This window comes from Crocodylus porosus, unplaced genomic scaffold, assembly GCF_001723895.1.
Source record: "Crocodylus porosus isolate Cpor-Errol unplaced genomic scaffold, CroPor_comp1, whole genome shotgun sequence".
Taxonomy (NCBI): Eukaryota; Metazoa; Chordata; order Crocodylia; family Crocodylidae; genus Crocodylus; species Crocodylus porosus.
The window spans coordinates 21,194,096-21,213,215 of record NW_017728910.1 but is presented as its reverse complement, the minus strand read 5'-3'; the positions used below and the strand labels follow the sequence as shown (position 1 = coordinate 21,213,215).

The following is a 19,120-nucleotide window of genomic DNA, read 5'->3' as shown; positions in this document are numbered from 1 at the left end:
TAAAACAGCATTTAGTTGCAGGCAAGTCTAAACCTTAATACCTTTGGCTATTTATATATTGCAGAAATAGATGAGTGAAAAAATGGACTGAAGTCTTCTTTTTCGTAAAGCGTTATTCTATTTTTGCAACATAAAACTAAAAGCCATTTTACATTTTTAGACTCTGCAGTAGGTATTGGGCAAAGACTTCTTTCAACAATGTGATTCATAAAAAAAGGCACACAAGAAGAATCATGAAAGATCATGAATTGACAGAGCTCACTATTCTAAAGAAAGGAAGGTGAGAGAGCACCAGAGTAGGGATAACAGACTTCAGAAGAGCAGACTTCAGAAAACTCGAGAGAACTTGTGGGAAAGGTCCCTTGGGAAGATAACCTGATGGAGAAAGGAGTGCAGGAGAGCTGGCAGTTACCCAGGGAGACTATATTAAAATGTACAACAGCAAACTTTCTTGGTGCAAAGAAGATGGAAAGCATGGCAAAAGACCTTTATAGCTGTATCAGCTCTTCAATGATTTGAAAAATCAAAAGGAATAATGCACAAAAGTAGAAGCAAGGGCACATAACCAAGGATAAATATAAAGTAGTTCAAGCATGTAGAGATAAAAATCAGAAATATTAAGGTGAAAAATGACTTTCAATTAGCAGGGGCCATAAACATTGAGACACTGAGTTTCAATAGAGAGCGCAGAACAACTGCAGGTGCTTCCTCAGCCTGAAGAAGGGTGTTTCTACCCAAAAGCTTGCAAAGAAGAATTTTTCTAACTATTTTAGTGTGTCTACTAAAATATATCAGATTTATCCAAAGAACCTCGTCTGCCTATAAACATTGAGAAATATTTTTATTAATATTTCAGAAATAAGGGGGGAACAAAGTGAACGACAGACCCACTTCTGAATAGGAAGAAAGAGCAAATAATGGATGATGCAGTGAAGGCTGACTTCAATGCATCCATTGCTTCACTCTTTAAAAAAAATTGTGGTAAGGGGATAAACACAGAAAGCCTGCAAAAAAACAAATTAAAGAATTATTAGCTAAAATATACATGAACAAGTTGGCAGGGCCTGATAGCTTCTCAAGACCTAGGGAGAATTTATCTGAAATAGCCTCTGAACCATTAGCAATTTTCTCCTAGAGCTTAGATGACAGAGGTGGTCTCAGAAAACTGGAGAAGGACATGCAATCCTGAAAACATGAGCCCTGAACAACGGATGAGAGGACTGGGTTTGTTTACACCAGAAGAGAAAAGGGTGGAAAAATAACCATCTTCCAGTATGCAAAAGGTTCCTAAAGAGATGACAGCGAGTAATTCTTCTCCATGGCTATGAGGGGAAAGACAAGAAGAAATAAACTTAATTTGCAAGTTCGGGTTCAGATTAGAGATTAGGAGGCACTACATCACTGTTACGGTGGCTAGGATCTGGAACCAACTTCCTAGGGAAGTGGTCTTCGCTCCTACCTTGTGTAAATTCAAAAAGAGGTTGGATGAACACTGGTCTGGGGTCACGTGATCCCAGTGTGTGCTTCTGCCAGTGGTGGGGGGGGTCAGACTAAACGATCTGTTCAGGTCCCTTCTGACTCCAAACTACTATGAAACTATGCAGAAAAGAAGATTTAGTGTGAATATTAGTTTAAGATTTCTAGCTGTTAGTGATGAAACACTAGACTGGGCTTACTATTGGTGGTGTTGAACCTCCTTCACTAGACATTTCTAAGAGTAGGTTAGACAAATCTCTGTTCGAGATGATCTGAGTAGACTCAGTCCTGCCTTAGTGTAAGGAGCTGGACTAGAAAATCTCTAGAGGTCCTTTCCAGCCTTCTGTGATTCTTTTACATAAGTATAACTAAATGTACAATAAAATAAAGTTCAGTGTACCATATATGACAGATCTAATGAGAGAACATCAATCACCAATAAAATTAAATCAAGAAAAAGCAGCAGGGCATATTCAATACACACAGCCTATCATGTATTCAGCTATTGCGGGAGATAATAAAGAACTCTGATTCTGATCTACTGTATAACAGGCCCAAGCTTTTGATACGTAAACTGCTGTTTCAGAAGGCCAAGCATTCACCCATTTTAAACCCCACTGGACTTCTGAGACTACGGAAAGACTGCTGTATTATTATTTGCAGAAGTAAAAATATTTGAAATTCAGCAGTTTGAAAACCACGAGTTGGGACTACCTTTGCAAACATATAAAGCTTCATTGAGAACACCAACTTAGAAAGATACGATTTACATGAATTGAATTCTAAAAAAGGTCAGTTACCGATGCCAACATGTGCTTCTTGTATCATGCTTACATCATTAGCACCATCACCAATGGCTAATGTTATAGGTTTCTCTGGCGATGTCTTTAACAGTCGTACCACCTGGAAAAAAAAAAGGGAGGAATCTTCTTAATTTATGTATTCAGGCTAGGAAGTGCTGTCACTAATTCCTGAATAGATTTGTTCTTTACGTATACGCAAATTAAATCACTCATGAACCCCATGTACCAGCATTTCTGAGCAACAGTATCTCTAGTATGTCATGTTAAGTAGAGCAAATATATAGCACTGTTGAAAAGGCCTCTTGCTTTTGGCCACAACTGTTTGATTAACATCACAAATACCTGGTAGCAATTACACAGACCATGTGCCCAAAAATACAACAGCTCTTTTACTTCCACTAGAAATAACCAAACAGCACGTTCAGAGAAAGTTACCCTCAGCTTGCTTTCTGCAAAAGGTTTTTTGGAGACTATGAAAACAATCTCATTACTTTATCAGAATATGTATTGTGTAGGACAGGCAAAAAACATTATTCATGGAAAGATACTTCAGACAAAACAAAACTGTGTATGATATCAGTCACCCAAAATACTCTTAAGAAAAGTATTTTTTCCAACAAGAAAAAAAAATAAAGCCCAGAAAAGTTTTCCATGCTTTCACAGGCTGCCTACTAAAAAACTCGAATTAAACCCGCCCCCAAAACCAAAAAAGCTGCTATCAAAAAATATATATATATATATATATTTTATCACACAAAATGCACATGAACAGATTAGGATGAATATACACTCCCTATATCTAGTGAAAAAAAAAGGGAGCTGAAAATTCACTAAGAAAATAACTTATAGGTTGTAACCTTCAAGATGAGATTTCAGGATTATGTGGAATAAAGTATATCAAGAAAAAAATCTCATTTGGTAGACATGGGTAAATGTAACACAAAGCTAATTTCCTGAAATTCAGCTTCTCTGCAAATATTCTTTGACACCACTCTTGCCCCAGCATGATGCTAAAAATGGTCCATTACAATATAATTCCCCCCCTACAAAACAAAACACAACAAAACGCAAGACAAGAGTGACTGGAGATGGTAAAGCTCAAGAGATGTACTCACAGAAAACTGGTAAAATGTGGCATCAAGAAGGGCGAGAAGTAACCCACGGATATACACATTTAAAACTCCTGCAGATTTCTGAAAAATTCTTGAATTAAAACAGGAAATGAAAGAAGCCGGGGAAAATACCTCCCTAGGTGTTTTGGAGCAGCAGTGAGCAAAATGATGGAAATAATACATGGCCTGTACGGCATATTTCTATTTGACATTTTGCATTGGTATAAAGTTAATTTGCAGATTAAACCGCATACTAAGAAAACGGCCCCAAAGTACTTAGAAATAGAAAGCTTGACGGAAAAGGATTGGCAAGATCACTCTTTCCACGTTAACTGGCTCTGAACAGAAAAACGACTCTTGAAAAAGATTTTTTTGCTGATGAAACACCTTGACTTGGAGTTTGCTTTGCCTGGCCTGTCTCACCCCCATGAAAAAGGGGAAGAATGTAGGAAGAGGAGTGACTTGAGCGTGGTCATGTTAAGTAAACAGCCCCATGGGAGAATGCAGTGCAGGATTAAAATGTTGCTCCCTGCTGCCCCAAATTCACCTTCAAATAACTGGATTGCATTGGATGAAGCAGGAGATGAAAGAAGTAAGACATGCTGAACTACAGCACTGTTCTGGCCCACTGGAGAGTGAGAGAGAGAGAGAAAGGGTGGGGGGGGGAGGGAAGAAAGAGAGGCACAACCTTATTTCACTAATTCCAAAGCTAAGGATCCATAAAGGTGCTAGTAAAATTATACACTGTCCATTAAGTCTAAGAGGCAAGACTAGAATTTCTGTGAAATACCCTAGCAAATCAGTCCTGATAACTCCAGCTAAAAGAAGTGCACATTTGCACAATGTCTCCCCAGATTACTGATGTACAGTAAAACATGGAGTTGCTAATGTAATAAAAAATGCATAGGTAGCATTAACAATTTTCTGCTGCATGCAGACAGGAAGAATTTTGAATAGAAACCTCACATTAGAAAAGTTATTTGTGTTAGATAAACGTGATCTCTGAGGACTAACAAGTGTGTTGTGATTACTACCTATTCAATCAGTTACCAAAAGCATTTAATTAGACATTCATTTTCAGGCCAAGATGCCTGTAAGTCTGAGAAATTTTACCAAGCACGAGAAATTTTACTCCAGACAATAAAATTGAAGGTATATGCATTTTTGGACTAGACAAGGGTAACAAGATCCCAGTATTATTCCTTCCGTATTTTTCTTTATAGTCTGAACAGAATCAATCGTTTGTGCAGACCTGTGGGATACCCAGCAATTTATTAAAAGGTAAAGCAAAACAGATCACATAGCAATTAATGCATAAGATACATTATGCTAGTGTAGATTTCCTTAAGAGCTTTAAAAAGAAAAGAGTTACTTCCCTGTAACCGGAGCTCTTTCAAAGTATATAATAAACTTCCTCAGATCCAGGTGCTTGGAGTGAAAACCTTGTAAAAACCATTCTAGTTTCCTGAGACTAGCACTGGATGACAGTGTGAGAAGTACTCCATCCCATGTCTCCCTGCTTGTCTATAAAGGGGTCCATAGACAACCAAGGAAAGAGAGTGCTCATATGATACAGAACTCTACTTGCAAGAGAAAACAAGTCATTGATGCTGCATGAGTACTTGAAGCATAGATGCTGTTGGCTGTAGTCCACCTTGAGGCTAACAATTAGACTCAGCTGTGAATTTATTCTCATATTAATACAAGCTAAAAAGAATGCTCCCTAAAAATACAAATCTATATAAAACCGTCACAGAAATTATTTTGTGTTTTCTTTATGCTTCTGATAAATCCGAAGAGGTATGCAGTCAAGCAATATACTACAAGATCCCTGCAATTATATCTAAGTTAGGGTTACCATATTTCCAGTTCCAAAAAAGATGACACCTGCTGGGGGGGAGGGTAACTCACTCCCAACCCACAGTCCTCTGCTCCCCCCCCCACCTCCTCCCCCAGGCCATGCTGGTGCCCCCAACTCCTGACTTGCAGTGCCTAGGTGCTGCCAGTGCCACTTGCTCCTGACCTGCAGCCCCCTGGTGCCCTTCACTCCCAAGCCATAGCCCTCCCAGCTCTGCCAGTGCCCCTCACTCCTGACCCACAGCCCCCTGCTCCCTGCTGGAGGGGGCCCCAGTGCAGCAGCTCTGACCCATGAGGGTGGTGGCAGAGCGAGTCTGGCCCTGGTGCAGGCTGGAAGAAGGCTCCTGCACCATGCCAGAGGGCCTTGGGTATGCCCCCGCCCCGGCAGCGTCTCCCAGTTGCCCCACTCCTGCCCAAGAGCATGGACACCAGCCCCAGTGCCACTGGCCTGGCCATGGAGCCCCCCACTGCCTTCAAAAGGGCTTCCCCCACTCCCTTCCCCCACTGGAGAGGCAGGTGCCTCCCCCCTCATCCTGCTGCAGCCCCGGCACCCAGACTGCTTTCCCCAGCACCAGCAGGTGGGTGTGTACACACACACACACACACACTCTCTCTCTCTCTCTCTCTCTCTCTCTCTCTCTCTCTCCCCAAGCCCTGGCCCTCCACCCTGCACAGACATACCTGTATCTAGCTGCCAAGGCCGCCCCCTCCACCCTGCCTGCATGCCAGCCACATGCGTGTCCACGTGCACATGCACATGATGTCCCCTGCCTCGAATCACCCTCCCCCTGCTCCTACCCGTGGAGCAGAGAAAAATCCCAGACATTTGTTCAAATAAAAAACAAACAAACAAACCACTTGGGCGGAGATCAGAGGACCCAGAAAGAGGACACCTCCAAGAAAACCCAGATACATGGTAACCCTATCTAAGCGCAATTAAAAAAAAAAACAACAACAAAGAATGGATAAATGAAAAGTGACTGTGATTAGGTAGTCTGTGGTGTGCTGCACAAAAATCGCTGGAGAAGCAAGCACAGGCAGTACCTGAAGATACACTATATACATGTTAATTAATATCTCCACTCTTTGTCAAAGGTCATATATCCTGATAAAAGGTCCTCCCCGCCTTTCCAGTAGAGGAATTTGAAAATAGAACACGGGACATTTAATACACTCTTGTAAAGCACTGAAAAAAATTCTTCCCAATCCAAGCCTCGCCCTTTTATCTCAGAAGAAAAGTAAGAGAACATTAATAATGTCTCATTCAGAAGAAATTAAAGTTAAGCCTTTCTTTGCAGTTTGGTCACTTATTCCTGTAAGCCACATTTAAAATAAAGCAATGCTCTTGTAATAGCAGAACACAGGATTGGCACTATTAAACAGGGTACCATGATTCCCTTTCCTTTCTACTACGCAAGTTATTCGCACACTTAATTAAATTCCTATGTTTATATGCAGGGAATATCAGGAGTTTTCAAACTTCCTCTTTATGCCCTCATAACAGGTCACTTCCATTTATACTAATTTCAGAAATAGGTTAGAACAGCTAGACTATAACTATGCCAGCAAAAAATGGAATACACTGGTAGGTTAAAAATTCCCTATAAAAGAAAACAGTAGCAATACAGATGTAGTTTGGTACTAATCACAGAAAAAAAGAAGAATGAAGATGGACAAAAGTACACACACAGTTTGACCAGATGGATTGCATGTCTTCAGTTTTAAGGAGGAAGGTTATGGGCTTTTTACAGATCAGCCTTCTGGAATGGGAACAGCAGAATTTGCATTGGCTGTCTGTTTAACTATCTTCTCAGAGAACGTATGTGAACTGGTGGCATATTGTGGTGCTTTATTTTTTTATGATCATTTCTCATCTTCGACAGGCAATTCCCTGCTGTCCCCCAAAAGTAATTTCAAGAATGAGGCTAGAACTAGCAATATCATCATGAGAGCAAGGCAAAACAAAACAGTTGTTTAAAGTCGAGATGACAGCCTCTTTAATAGCCATCATAAACGCTGTTGAAAAACAAGATGTTTTACAAGATTTTTGCTATCTCCAGAAAAGGCTGAAAATATTTTCAGCATTAAGTGTTTTTGATTTGACTGAAATGAACAAAATTGAAAAGAGGCCTAAAAATGAGACTAGATGTAAAGCAGTTGCAAGAAACAAGAGAACCTTAAAGTGCATGGCCCTTACAGACCTCATTCTGATGTTCAGAAATAAAGCCCATTTCTCCCCCAAGTCAATCTTGAGTTAGGAACTATATTGTTCCTTCTCCATACATCATCTCCAATTTAATCCTGAGAGATTCCTCCATTTAGCCATGGGGGTGAAATGCAAAATGAGTTCCTTAAAAGGGGTATTCTTTAACTTGGTTATGTCAACAAGACCAACCTCTTTTCCTATCTGGAGTAATATAGAAAAGACAGCTGACTCTCTCAAGTAGCTTCAAAAAGCTGGGATACTAAAATAAAAATACAAGTAAAAAAATGCTAAAAAAAAAAATCCCACAACTCTGCTACTGCCACTCATTTCAATATCCTAGTAATACTTTGCCAACAAACAAACAAAAAACCCCCAACAATAATTACTTTTACGAACAATGTTACTCAAACATTTTCCTTTATTTTTTGTTGATCTGTCCTAAATGAGCAAAACATAATACAGTGTGTATTGCTATGTGTATTCTAGGGAACAGTGACCAACAGTGGCTCCAGGTCCAGAATTTAACTAGGGACACCTGGAAGCGTGTCCCTAATTATTCCTCATTATTTTGCTGCAACTGCTCATGTTAAGTTCTATTGCTTTGAAGCTACCTACTGCAATATGCATTATACTGTGTGGAACAACCAAGCAGCTGGGTGACAAATCTCTCAGATACTATGTTAGATTAGCAGCTGTCTGTGATATATAGAATTAAGAAATTCATGTTAGACACTGATTGACCTCTTGTTTCTCTCTCTGATGTGGCTGACCTAATAATCATCTTACCACCGAGGGACACTTAGGAGGTAATCTGAGCTAAAACAAAACAAAAATGCTTGCAGCAGAAATTCACATCTGCTAGATGACCAGATAGCCTACCAATCAGTAGGGGAGAACACAAATGAGTTTGACACAGGTCGTCTTTGGTTTCGGGTTCACTACATATTCTTCAAAACAGAATTTCTGAATGTCAAACTTTATAAGGAATTTTGCAATGCAAGAAACCAGCATAATCAATGCGATAAAGCCTCTTACAAAATGAGACAGCCCTGTAGCTTAAAAGAAAACTTAATACCGTATAATGACTTACCTTTGCCTTCTGCAGGGGAGCCATGCGACAACACAGCACCGCAGAACAGTTTTTACAAACTTCCATGAACAGTTTCTCATGTTCCCTGAGTGCAAGAGAGAGGCTGGTCCCATCCACAACCAGCCCATGCTGGATTACGTGGTCATCTTTTATTCTGTTGAGAGAGAAAATGTTATTTTTGCACAGACTATAAAACTTATTATAGTTCAGTTACAAATTAAGCAGTTTAATATTATAGAATTGCAACAGAAACTGAACAATAAATTAAAGGCAAGAACATCTGTCAAAACTTCAAAAGCAACTAGCTTATGAATGCCAGAATAGCTTTATGCACGATGTGTAAATAAAATAAGCGACTGGCATCAAACTTGGCAAATAAAATACTAGAACTAGTAACATCATTCAGAGAGCTATACATGATACTTTACCTCCTGGCTAGCTGCCTCAGTTGCTCAGCACATGTACTGTCTGATTTGTGCTGTACAAGTTCAAGGATGTTCATGGTTCTATGAAAGTGTCCACATGATAAACTCACACTCACAGCCGTTTCATGTTTATCTCCAGTGAGCACCCACACTTTGATACCAGCCAGTCTGAGGGCTTCTATAGTTTCTTGGACTTTTTCCTGGAGTCTGAAAGTAAGAAAAATATCTACTAATTCATACAACTGTCTATATAGAGAGCTTTCATTATGCCTGAATTTAATGCAGTCATTAATACCTTTTAATTATGCTAAAAGGTAAACAAATAGATGCACTACTGTGGTTCAGTAGGATATTTTATACATAACTGGATTACTTGGATTAAATAAGAACATTCCTAAAACTGTCAATAAAATGTACTTAATCTAATCAAACAATCAGCATTAAATGTAACTTTGATAACTGAAACTTTTGGTAGCAATATCTTATTTAAAACTCAAATATTATGAATACACTTAAGACGCATTTTGCCTCCTATGTCAGCAATTTAAGGTCAGAGATTACTATGAAAATCGGAAGATGTTAACATTAACATTGTTTGCATACAGATTCCCCATATTATTCCAGCAGATTAAGAATACACCATAGTAAAGAGAATAGTCTCAAAAGTGATTAGTCTTCAAAGTTTTTCCCCAGGAGGTATCTGCAAGCCCTGAAAATGCAGGGAAATCAGTCAGATTGTGTTCTGTGTCCTTTACAAGACACACTTCTAAACAGTCATCTAAAAAGCCTTATAGCATACAATTGTGTGTGTACACACACATACACACTTCACAAAGCACAACAGTTTTGCTGGTAGTCACCACAAAAAGCATTTAGTGTATTAAAAAAAAATATTGATGTACAGAGAAATACACATCCAGATTGAATGAACTTTTGGATAATTTTTATAGGTTACACAAAAAGAGACCTGAGCCTGCTTTGTTTTTGGAGTAACAAAAGGTCCAGTACATACCTGTCCTCTACTCCTGTAGCCCCAAGTAACTCCAGATCTTTCTCTATAAAACTGAATACATCTGCTAGTTGTTCTTCTCGTTGCTGTAAGGCAGTTCTGGCCTTGTGAAGGCGTTTGTCTATTTCCTGATACTCCTCAGTCGTGAATCTTCTGTAAGCTACGCATAAAGTTCTGAGCCCCTTCTGTTATTTGATAAAAAACAGGAGAGCACAGCATGTTTCTTTCATGAAAAGAAAATTGTGAGGTTTATTACGCATATATATTGCTTTAGGACACGGGTGTCAAACACAGCTTGTGGGCTGGATCTAGCATATGGAGCTGCTTTATTCAGCCAACTGGGCTGCCAGCAAGCCACTGGAAGTTGTGGGGCATGGCCCGCTGCAAAATTCAAGACCCACTGGCCCCATTGACTGTGGTCATTGGCAGCAAGCCAAGTTTGCGATTGATCACCCCTGGACTCTTCCCATCACTGGTGGACCCCTGCCCCTGGACCTCTTGCCAACTCCAGGTCCCTTGCTGCGACTGCTACTGGACCCCTTTTTGCCCCTGGCCCCTTTCCCACCTCCAGAGCTCCACAGTCCAGATTCAGCCCAGGACCTCAAATGAGTTTGACACTCCTGGGAATATGGAAGGTAGTAAAACCAGGCAGAATTACAAATACAACCTGAATATCTTATTCATATGCATGAGAAGGACACCTTTAAAATGTGCCTTAGGCATATATGACTTCAACTGAAGATCTCAGTGTGGCAGAAGGCCTTTCAAAGTGCCTCTTATCCCCAGTAAAAATAACCTCAGTTTCTGCCTGAGTTTAGCTTCAGCCCAATCCTCCTTATCCAGGCCTCTATAAAGATGGGTGATTGTGGTGTTGATTAAATAAGAACAGAAGTGAGTATCAGCAAATCAGCATCTGAATTATTCACAGAGCCTCAGAGTTTCTCTCAATGTAAAGGTTCTTCTCACTCCTGACCAATAGTCCCAAGGTAAGTATCTTAAATTAATCTGAGGCTTTAAAATAGTTTTGCACAAATTAAAACATTTGAAGGCTTTGTGAGGTTGAAGTTTTAAAGGAAACAAAGGAAGTGGCCAGGACATTCCTTCTGTGTGTTAAAAGACAGCAGCCAAAAAAGGACTGAATGGTTTCCAGAAAGGCTTGGTTAGCAGTGATGGCTTATTATGCAAATAAAGAATTTGAATCTGAATAATTTTGAAGCTGCTGTATTTTCTCGCATACCACATGCCCTTTCGTTTTTAGAAGGAAGAAGATTGAAAGAAAGATTTTTCCAGAGTCGTGGCTAACTGTCACAAAGTAAGTCCTCTTGGAAATGGTGTGTCCAGGAAGTGTGGTGCCCCAAAAGGCAGTCTGGCTGAGGCAGCAGAAACTTCCTGGTGGGGCAGGACAACACCAAGGCTAGACTCCAGAGGGTTATCACAGGACTATGCCCCTTCTGTGTATTGAGACCACAGAAGTGGCAACCATCTGGGGAGAAGCGGATCAGTGTCCGCAGCTTCTATTCTTCCCTGCTTAAGAAACACAACCCAATTTCAGAGGGCTGATCTGGGGGATCGGTGGGGCGGGAAGAGGTCTGTGTGGCACAAGAGTAAATACAGTATCTTTTCATTTCCTTTAACATGCTTTATAGATTTTTGAGAAAAGAAAAATAAAGAAAAGAAACCACATTAGAACTCAGACTGTGCCGCATAAACCCAGGCTGCCTACAGACATGGAACCCCCCACCCTGTGCTTTAATTTTCAGCTCAGTGCATCCCTACACTGAGTGCAGTGCATGCTCAGAAAATGCACTGCGTTAGTTTGACCTGGCTCACCCAATGTCTGTATGGATCGGGTGCTTCAGCAGGGCTTTTATTCAATAGTTGATTCAATCAGCTATTAGATAAAAGTATCAAAAAGCCTTACCGATGATACAATTCCTCTTCCGCTAAAGAGCTGGCTTCCCCCCGCCATCTGTCAGTGCCCCCAGTGTCCTTTTACACAGAAATCAGAGGCTCGATACCACCATATACATCACTTTTTCACAGACCTCTATTACTACATTCTGAGAATTTGCACAAGGATCCAGATCTTGAATGTTTGCACTTACCAAAGCAAATTCATCCACGTGTAACCTTGTTTTATCTATTTCTCCACTCCTACTGTGAGGAAGGATGGAAGATTCTGCTCCTTTTGTGAATAAGAGCTTGTCTCCTGCAACAAACAAATGAACCGAGAATTAAAAAATTAAGACTATGCAACAGTTATCAGTTGACTGCAACTTTAAATGAATTTCAAGTGCTTACCTGAAGGACTCTCCACAATGACACTCATTCGTCTACGATTTGGATCAAACTCCAGAACATGAAGTAATTTATACCTTATTAAAAATGAATAAATATTTTCTTAATAACAAATGCCTGTAGGAAGTTACTGAATTTACTCATATAAGATGATCCTGAATATAAAACAGCTCCCCCCACCAATAAATACATTCTGTACAAGGAAAATTCATAAATGTTATCATTTTCCAGGTGCAGAATCTAATTATTGGAAGTTTGCCTTGGGTTTGTCCCCCTTCCTCTGCAAATAAGTCTGAAGGGCCAAGTGACCCCCTTGCCCTCTGCCCCCATAACATCTCCACCCTGCAGCTCCTTCCCTTGCCCCCTTACTGTCAAACTTTGCTCCCCCTGAGCACATGAAAGCAAGGAGCAAATCTGAAAACACTAACTTTGAAATAAATATTCCTATAGTAATTTAGTTCATTCTGCATTGATGCGTTTTACCTTTTTTTTTTTTTTTTAAACTGGCATGTTTTAGCACAGGCACTCCATAAACATACTTTGAAGTGACACTTTTTTTACCTGCTTTTACACACACACACACACACAGGGATTTGAACCTGGGTATGTCTGACTTCTCAGTACAGCACTAGCCACACCACAGCAAACCATAAACAAGCCCCTTCCCTGCAACCCCATCCACCGATGTTGCAACCCCATTTGGGATTGCAACCTGCAGTTTGGGAACTGCTGGGTTAGAGTGCCCTGCTAGGAATAAGAAATGAAGATTTAACCCTCCTCTCCACCATTTCCCACAAGGTGCCTATAATGCAGCTTCTCTGGCCTTTAAGGCGAGTACCTTAGCTACTGGGAGGAAAGGATAGGAGTTTGCTCTCAGGCCAAGTACAGTCAGTCAAAAAGCATGAGGCCAAACTGGTCCAATCTTTGCGGGTTTCTCACCCCCACTTGGTGGCCTGGGGGTCCCTAAACTTTGTCTGAGGTGGGTGGGGGGGACCACCCCAGGCAGGATGGGGGGAAGGGAGCAGGTTCATGAGCTGCTAGGAAGAGGTGGTGCCAGCAGTGTACCTTACATTTCTGGTGGGGTCGGGGGGTGGAAGTGTCCTTGCCCTGTCCCAAGCCTCAGAACCTGGGACCCTGTGCTGCAGCAGCTCCAGAAGGGGCTTGGAGGATCTCCCCTAACACAGCCAGTGTTGCTTCCTGTGCAGCGGTGGGGCTCCGGTCCTTGGGGAAGGAGGAGTAGCTATGCCCCAGCATCTGGCAGGGGGCAATTCTAGCACAGAGAATCGGCAGAGGGGGATTTAGAGGGTCCCTGTGCCAGGCCCAGCTGGCAACCATTTTTTTCCCAGCCCCTGTTCCTGCTCAAGCAGTGAATGCTGCTGGCTGGGCTGGCTCAGCTCAGGCAGGGGAGAGGTGCCTGCTAACACAGCCCCGCACAAGGACCCGCTAACACCCCCAATTACTAAGCTAGAACTGCCCTCTGCAGCTGCACGGGAGGTGGTGCTGGCTGGGTGGGTGTGTGGGTGACGAAATCCTACAAGCCCTTTCTGGAGCCACTGCAGTGCAGGGTCCCAGGTCCTGGGTCTTGGGACAGGGCAGGGACACTCTGTGGCTCCTTTGACCCAGCTGGGAATGTGGGGCATGCTGCTGGCACCACCTCCAGCTCAACAGTTCTCAAGCCTCCCCAACCTTTGTCCTGGCTGGCTGACAGATAGAGAGCTTGGGGGTGGGGGCAAGTGGGGCAACCACTCTGGGCACTGAAGTGAAGGGATGCCAACAGGAGCTGCCAAACTGGGGTGGGGCGTGGGACAGAGCCGCGAGTGGCTCGTTTTAGGGGTGCGGGGATGGGGGAAGGGCGGCTCCCACTGCTGCATGTACTCCTGTGCAAGCATGGGGGGGAGCATGTGCCCCCCCGATCTGTGCGTGGGATGAGGGCAGGCTGTTGCTGTGGGCTTTGCCCCGGGCGCCAAGCTTCGTTGCTATGGCACTGGGGCTGGCTAGGTTGCCCCAGTTGAGCAGTGAGCTGAACTGCCTGAGGCGGGGCACAAAGGCAACTGGGATAGGGGTAGACAGTGACCTTGATTCATGAATGGACCTGGCACTGACATTCAATAGCCTGATCCAATCTAGATCGTGTAAGCCTGATACTACATGGACCCAGGTCTATCTTAGACCAGGATCTACCATTTTGCAGATTGCCTGTGCCCCAAAGTTCTGTTGTGTTACAGGTATAGACTTGTTTCCGATAACCTAGACCAGAAAAAGTGCAATGTCTGTACCTCGCCTCAGTCTTCCCCCTTCTCCATTTCTGAGCCTATGCCTGGTAGTTGTAGACTCCATTTTCCAAAGCTTCTAAGGTTTTCATGTTTTGGTTGACTCAAGTTTCTAAAGCTGCTTCATATTCACAAGGGATGTCCCTGCATGCTCCAAATGCTACTGTGCATGCCAGTCTGCATATATATGTAACTGTCCATATGCATAGGGGTACTTGGCCAGAAACAGAATTCCAACATATATATATATATGACCTTTTCTTGTACCGAAGCAACCAAAAAAATCCATGCAGACAACCATGTCTGGACACTTAGCTGACCAGGAATGGAATAGAATGCCACCCTGTGTGTCTGAGCCACTTCTGAAAATGGTATTTCAGAGCTTTTGAAAATCTGACAATAAGTTTTACTTTCTGAAGGCAACCCTGAAACTGCCTGCCATTAGAAAGACTGTGCTACCTTCTTGAACCAAACTTCTTCTACAGAGAGTCCTAACTTTTAATTTATAAACCTAATTATAAGCAGTCAGGGTTGAAAATGTATTACTTAAACCATGAAATTAATGTGTTAGACAAACCCAAGAAAATAATGATCTGGTATACTGAGGAGGATACAAATCATTTGCATATTCTTTCTCCTTTCCGAAAAATGTGAGACACATGACCAGAAAGTGCATGTGTGACAGCTGCCATGTAGCTCATTAGGACTTTTAGAACTAGAAACATTGTCAGCTGAGTTAAAGAGCCCAAACTCTTCAGATGAGAACTCTGACAAAACTCGTGTTCTGTGGATCCGGCACAAAGAAGGACAATTATAAAACACGTAGCCCCTTTTATTAGTATTACATGCAACTGACCTTTGTTAATGAGGAAAAGAAACTGGGTTAACAATGTTGTATTCAAAGGCATCAGAAAAAATTGCCTTTAGGAACTACAGGGGAAGCAGCAATCTCCATGTGGATTTTTTTTTTTTTTTTTAATTACGGTGACATCAGTAAGAAGTTTAGAATACTACACTAATTTTAACTGCTAAACAAACTGTCCTGTGAAAAGCAGTGAAGTGGGACACAGAAAAAATACCTTTCTGGTTTTCCAAGGCTTTTAATTTCCATACTTTCTGCACTGGTTCCAGTAAATACAACTCCAACTCTAAATGGGGGAAGATAAAAAGATTGGCTTGACATTTTAGTTAACAAAGGTTCTGTAAAAAAGCAGTTCTTTAAATGCCACAATAGTATTATGTAACTTGAGCAGACAGGTTCTATATTTCTGGAGAGATTTAAAAATATTAGGTCTCCTCTATAGTAAAAATAATACAATGCTGTGTGATGCATAACACAATATCATTTGGTCACTGTTTAAATTTGGAGTAAAAGAAGCTTTAACATTTTTTAAATATCCACCATTTAATGTATTTTTTTTCCATATGGTACACAGCTACAGTACATCTTATGGTACATTACATGCTTTATCATTCTAAATAGACACCTTATATATACTCCATAACAGTTTTTAATTTACCAAACCTAACTGCCATTCGATTTCTACTAAGTTAGCACCCTCCTAAACATTAGCAAATCACATGCATGACAACTGATACAGATGGTTTCTTTCAGGTTGATCATGCTTTGGAATTCATAACTCCTGCTAATGCAGTTTAACTTATTTTTCATAGAACTACTAAAGTTGATGACAATAACAAGCAGAACTTCAATTCTGAGGCTGGTGTGCTATTACTAGAATAAATGCTAAACTATACACTGAGATGTATTAGAGAGCAAGAGAACAAAATTTAGCCTGCTAGTTATTAAAAGAGTACATCATATCCAAATGACTCATCATTCCATTTTCGCTTAAAACTGGTGACTGCCTAAAAGGCAGAGAGTGCTGAGAAACAAACTAACCTCCAGTTCCTAGATGTGGGATTACCTGGGATAAGGCATGCCTCTTCATCCCATAGGAATAACCAACACAGGTGTAGACCTTTAATTGTGACAAACCCTTTTTTCCCCTTGTTCCTACCATAGAGATCAATCAATTCAGTACTTTGATTTGAGAAGATATTTACGTTACTGTTTGGGCTACTACTTCCAGCTACTGAAAGGCAGCTTTGCAAGTGGGCTACCAGGTGGCAGTCAGTAATCAGCCGTGGGGCCATGAATCCCTTGTGCAGTTTTTAAGAGGCTTCTGGCCATGTTATGCTTGTTTAAATTAGGACACAATTGTGGCCTTTGAACTTACCGGCTAGCAGCTTCAACTAAAGCTTTTTCATCTGGTGAGGAAGCATAATACTCCAACTGAGATGCTATTCCATTGGCATGCCAAGGACTATCACTCATGCCATCCGTTTGATCTGCACTGATCTGCACCGTATGACACAGACAGACAGCTTTCAAGAAGAGTTCTTCCTCTTTCATCTATAAGAAAAAAAGATATCTAAAAACTACAAGCATTATCAAAACATTCAGAAGCCATACTTCCTAGAATAAAGATGAGCTACTTTACAGTAGCACAATGCAGTCAGTGACACAGTCCAAGCTCTCCAACTGCCCAATGCCTATTAACAGCTGAAAGTGCTTGGTTGGCACAGGTGGTAAGTCATGTAGACAGCAGCCCAGAGGTTGCAAGTTTGAGACCACAGCAGAAGTGTTCGTGGAGTGGCCTGTCAGATTCCAACAAATCTGAGCGTTCTGCTAAATACCTTGTCACAAGGACATAGGAAAGGAACAGCTGAAATAATTCTTTTAGATAACACATTTAATGGAAAGTTTATTTAAACTGAAAAGCTGGTCAGTATGTAACCAGTTCCAAGAAAAACAAACTCTTACAAGACTCTGTCTACTTTCATCCGGACAATCCTCAGTCAGGCCCTCAGGAATTAGTTTGCCATTGATCTCTTGGTATTTGATGCCATTAATAGAGCATTCTCGAAACTGCATCTCATTTTCAGTTAACGTACCAGTTTTATCTGTAAACACATACTCCACCTAGTTAAACAAAGAAAAAATAATTTGGAATCATGTACCCCAATTACAATAAAAATGTCTCCTCATACATCACAACATTTATTCTGTAAATGTTTAGAAAAATTGACTTATGCCATCAAGTCTGATATGCAGACTCCATGTTGCCATTAAGTCTCATATGCAGATCATATCAGAATGAAAATATGCTCAAGGTAGAATCAAGAAAAATAAAAATATCCATCTCCTTAGTGATTAATAATATTTAAAAATTCAAGAAAAGGACTTTTTTCCGTTTACCTGTCCCAATTCCTCATTGAGGTCTGAAGTATTTACTTGTGCTCTCTGGTTTGTTTCTTCATGATAGAGGTCAAGATCCCAGCCAATAAAAAAAGATCCAAGAAATTTCTGCATCTCAACAGTCACATACAGTGAAATAGGTATAATAAAATTGTAAAGTACCAGAAAAGCAAGAAAATCTGAAATAAATCTCAGAATCTATGAGAGAGAAAAAAAGGAAGGAAGGGATTAGAGCGAATAAACGAAATACAGTCACTCAAGTATATTTTAGCACGTACAAAAGATGACAGAGTGATAACACTGGAGGAGACTGAAGTCCCCTATGCACAGAAGAAATACAAACACAAGTAGCAAAAATGCAGGCTTCCCCACACTGTCCCAATAATGCTTTAAGACTGATGCAGAGAGAATGCTTTTAGTAATGAGAGGGGTATTCCAGTTCCCAAATCCACTGATCCTTGTCCTTTCTAGCAAGACTGCCAAGGAAGGTGTTAGTTATCACAAACCGCCATTATTTTGCAATACAAGCATTTCTCTTCTAGAAACTGAATTGAAACAACCAACTTGCATTAAAAATACAAACTTCTTTAACAAGTTTTAAATGGTTAACAAAAAACAAACTAAATGCAACTGACAATTGCATCATGTTTGCTTTCATCACAGAAAGGTTTGGCCTTTAAGATGAATGTGATGGGATGACATGACTTAGTAAACGCCCATCCTATTTTCTTCAAAACACTGACAGAACTCCAGAAATTAAGAAAAACACAAGATGGACTACTACAAGCAGCTAGAGATGTTTTAACTAGTATCAGATATTAAAAGGAAATCATTAATGACCACTAACTAATTCTGAAAAAGCAGATTTCAATTCATTTAATGCTATTCAAGATCACAATGCTAAGATAACATTTTTAAACGCTGTAAAACAGAATTTCTGATACATGTTTAGTATTTAAGCTAAACCATTCAAGCAGAAATTATCTTTCAGTTACAACATGAAAAACATTCACATCATATAACATCACACATCTCTATGCATGTGGTGTATCATAACTGAATTAATGTTACGGTTGTAAAAGTATAGTTAAGGTTTGTAAAAGTCATTCCTGATGATGATGATGATAATAATAATTATTCCTGATTTATGACTTCTTCATAAATTCTCTTCCACTTTCTTTCAGCGTTAAGAGCAGCAAAAAATAAGCCTTATTGCTTATAAGTACAAGAATCTGGACCCACTGACACGTGCCGGAGGAGGAGCAGGAGGGGCCCAGAGGCTGACCCGTGTTAGTGCGGGGCAGAGGACCCG

At 40.8% G+C, this 19,120-nt stretch overlaps 1 protein-coding gene across 3 annotated transcripts in view; it reads right to left on the bottom strand.

The window, feature by feature from the left end:
* The window catches only part of ATP11B (ATPase phospholipid transporting 11B (putative)), a 108,949-nt gene that overhangs the window by 36,772 nt on the left and 53,057 nt on the right, over window positions 1-19,120 (bottom strand). For all 3 annotated transcript variants that reach the window (XM_019532779.1, XM_019532781.1, XM_019532780.1), the window contains exons 12-21: window positions 17,809-18,006; window positions 17,374-17,532; window positions 16,787-16,962; window positions 15,626-15,694; window positions 12,280-12,353; window positions 12,084-12,187; window positions 9,982-10,163; window positions 8,973-9,176; window positions 8,545-8,698; window positions 2,277-2,379 (exon numbers count right to left, since the gene is read on the bottom strand). In XM_019532779.1, coding sequence (XP_019388324.1) covers window positions 2,277-2,379; window positions 8,545-8,698; window positions 8,973-9,176; window positions 9,982-10,163; window positions 12,084-12,187; window positions 12,280-12,353; window positions 15,626-15,694; window positions 16,787-16,962; window positions 17,374-17,532; window positions 17,809-18,006 — 1,423 coding nt within the window. The remainder of the gene's footprint in view (window positions 1-2,276; window positions 2,380-8,544; window positions 8,699-8,972; window positions 9,177-9,981; window positions 10,164-12,083; window positions 12,188-12,279; window positions 12,354-15,625; window positions 15,695-16,786; window positions 16,963-17,373; window positions 17,533-17,808; window positions 18,007-19,120) is intronic.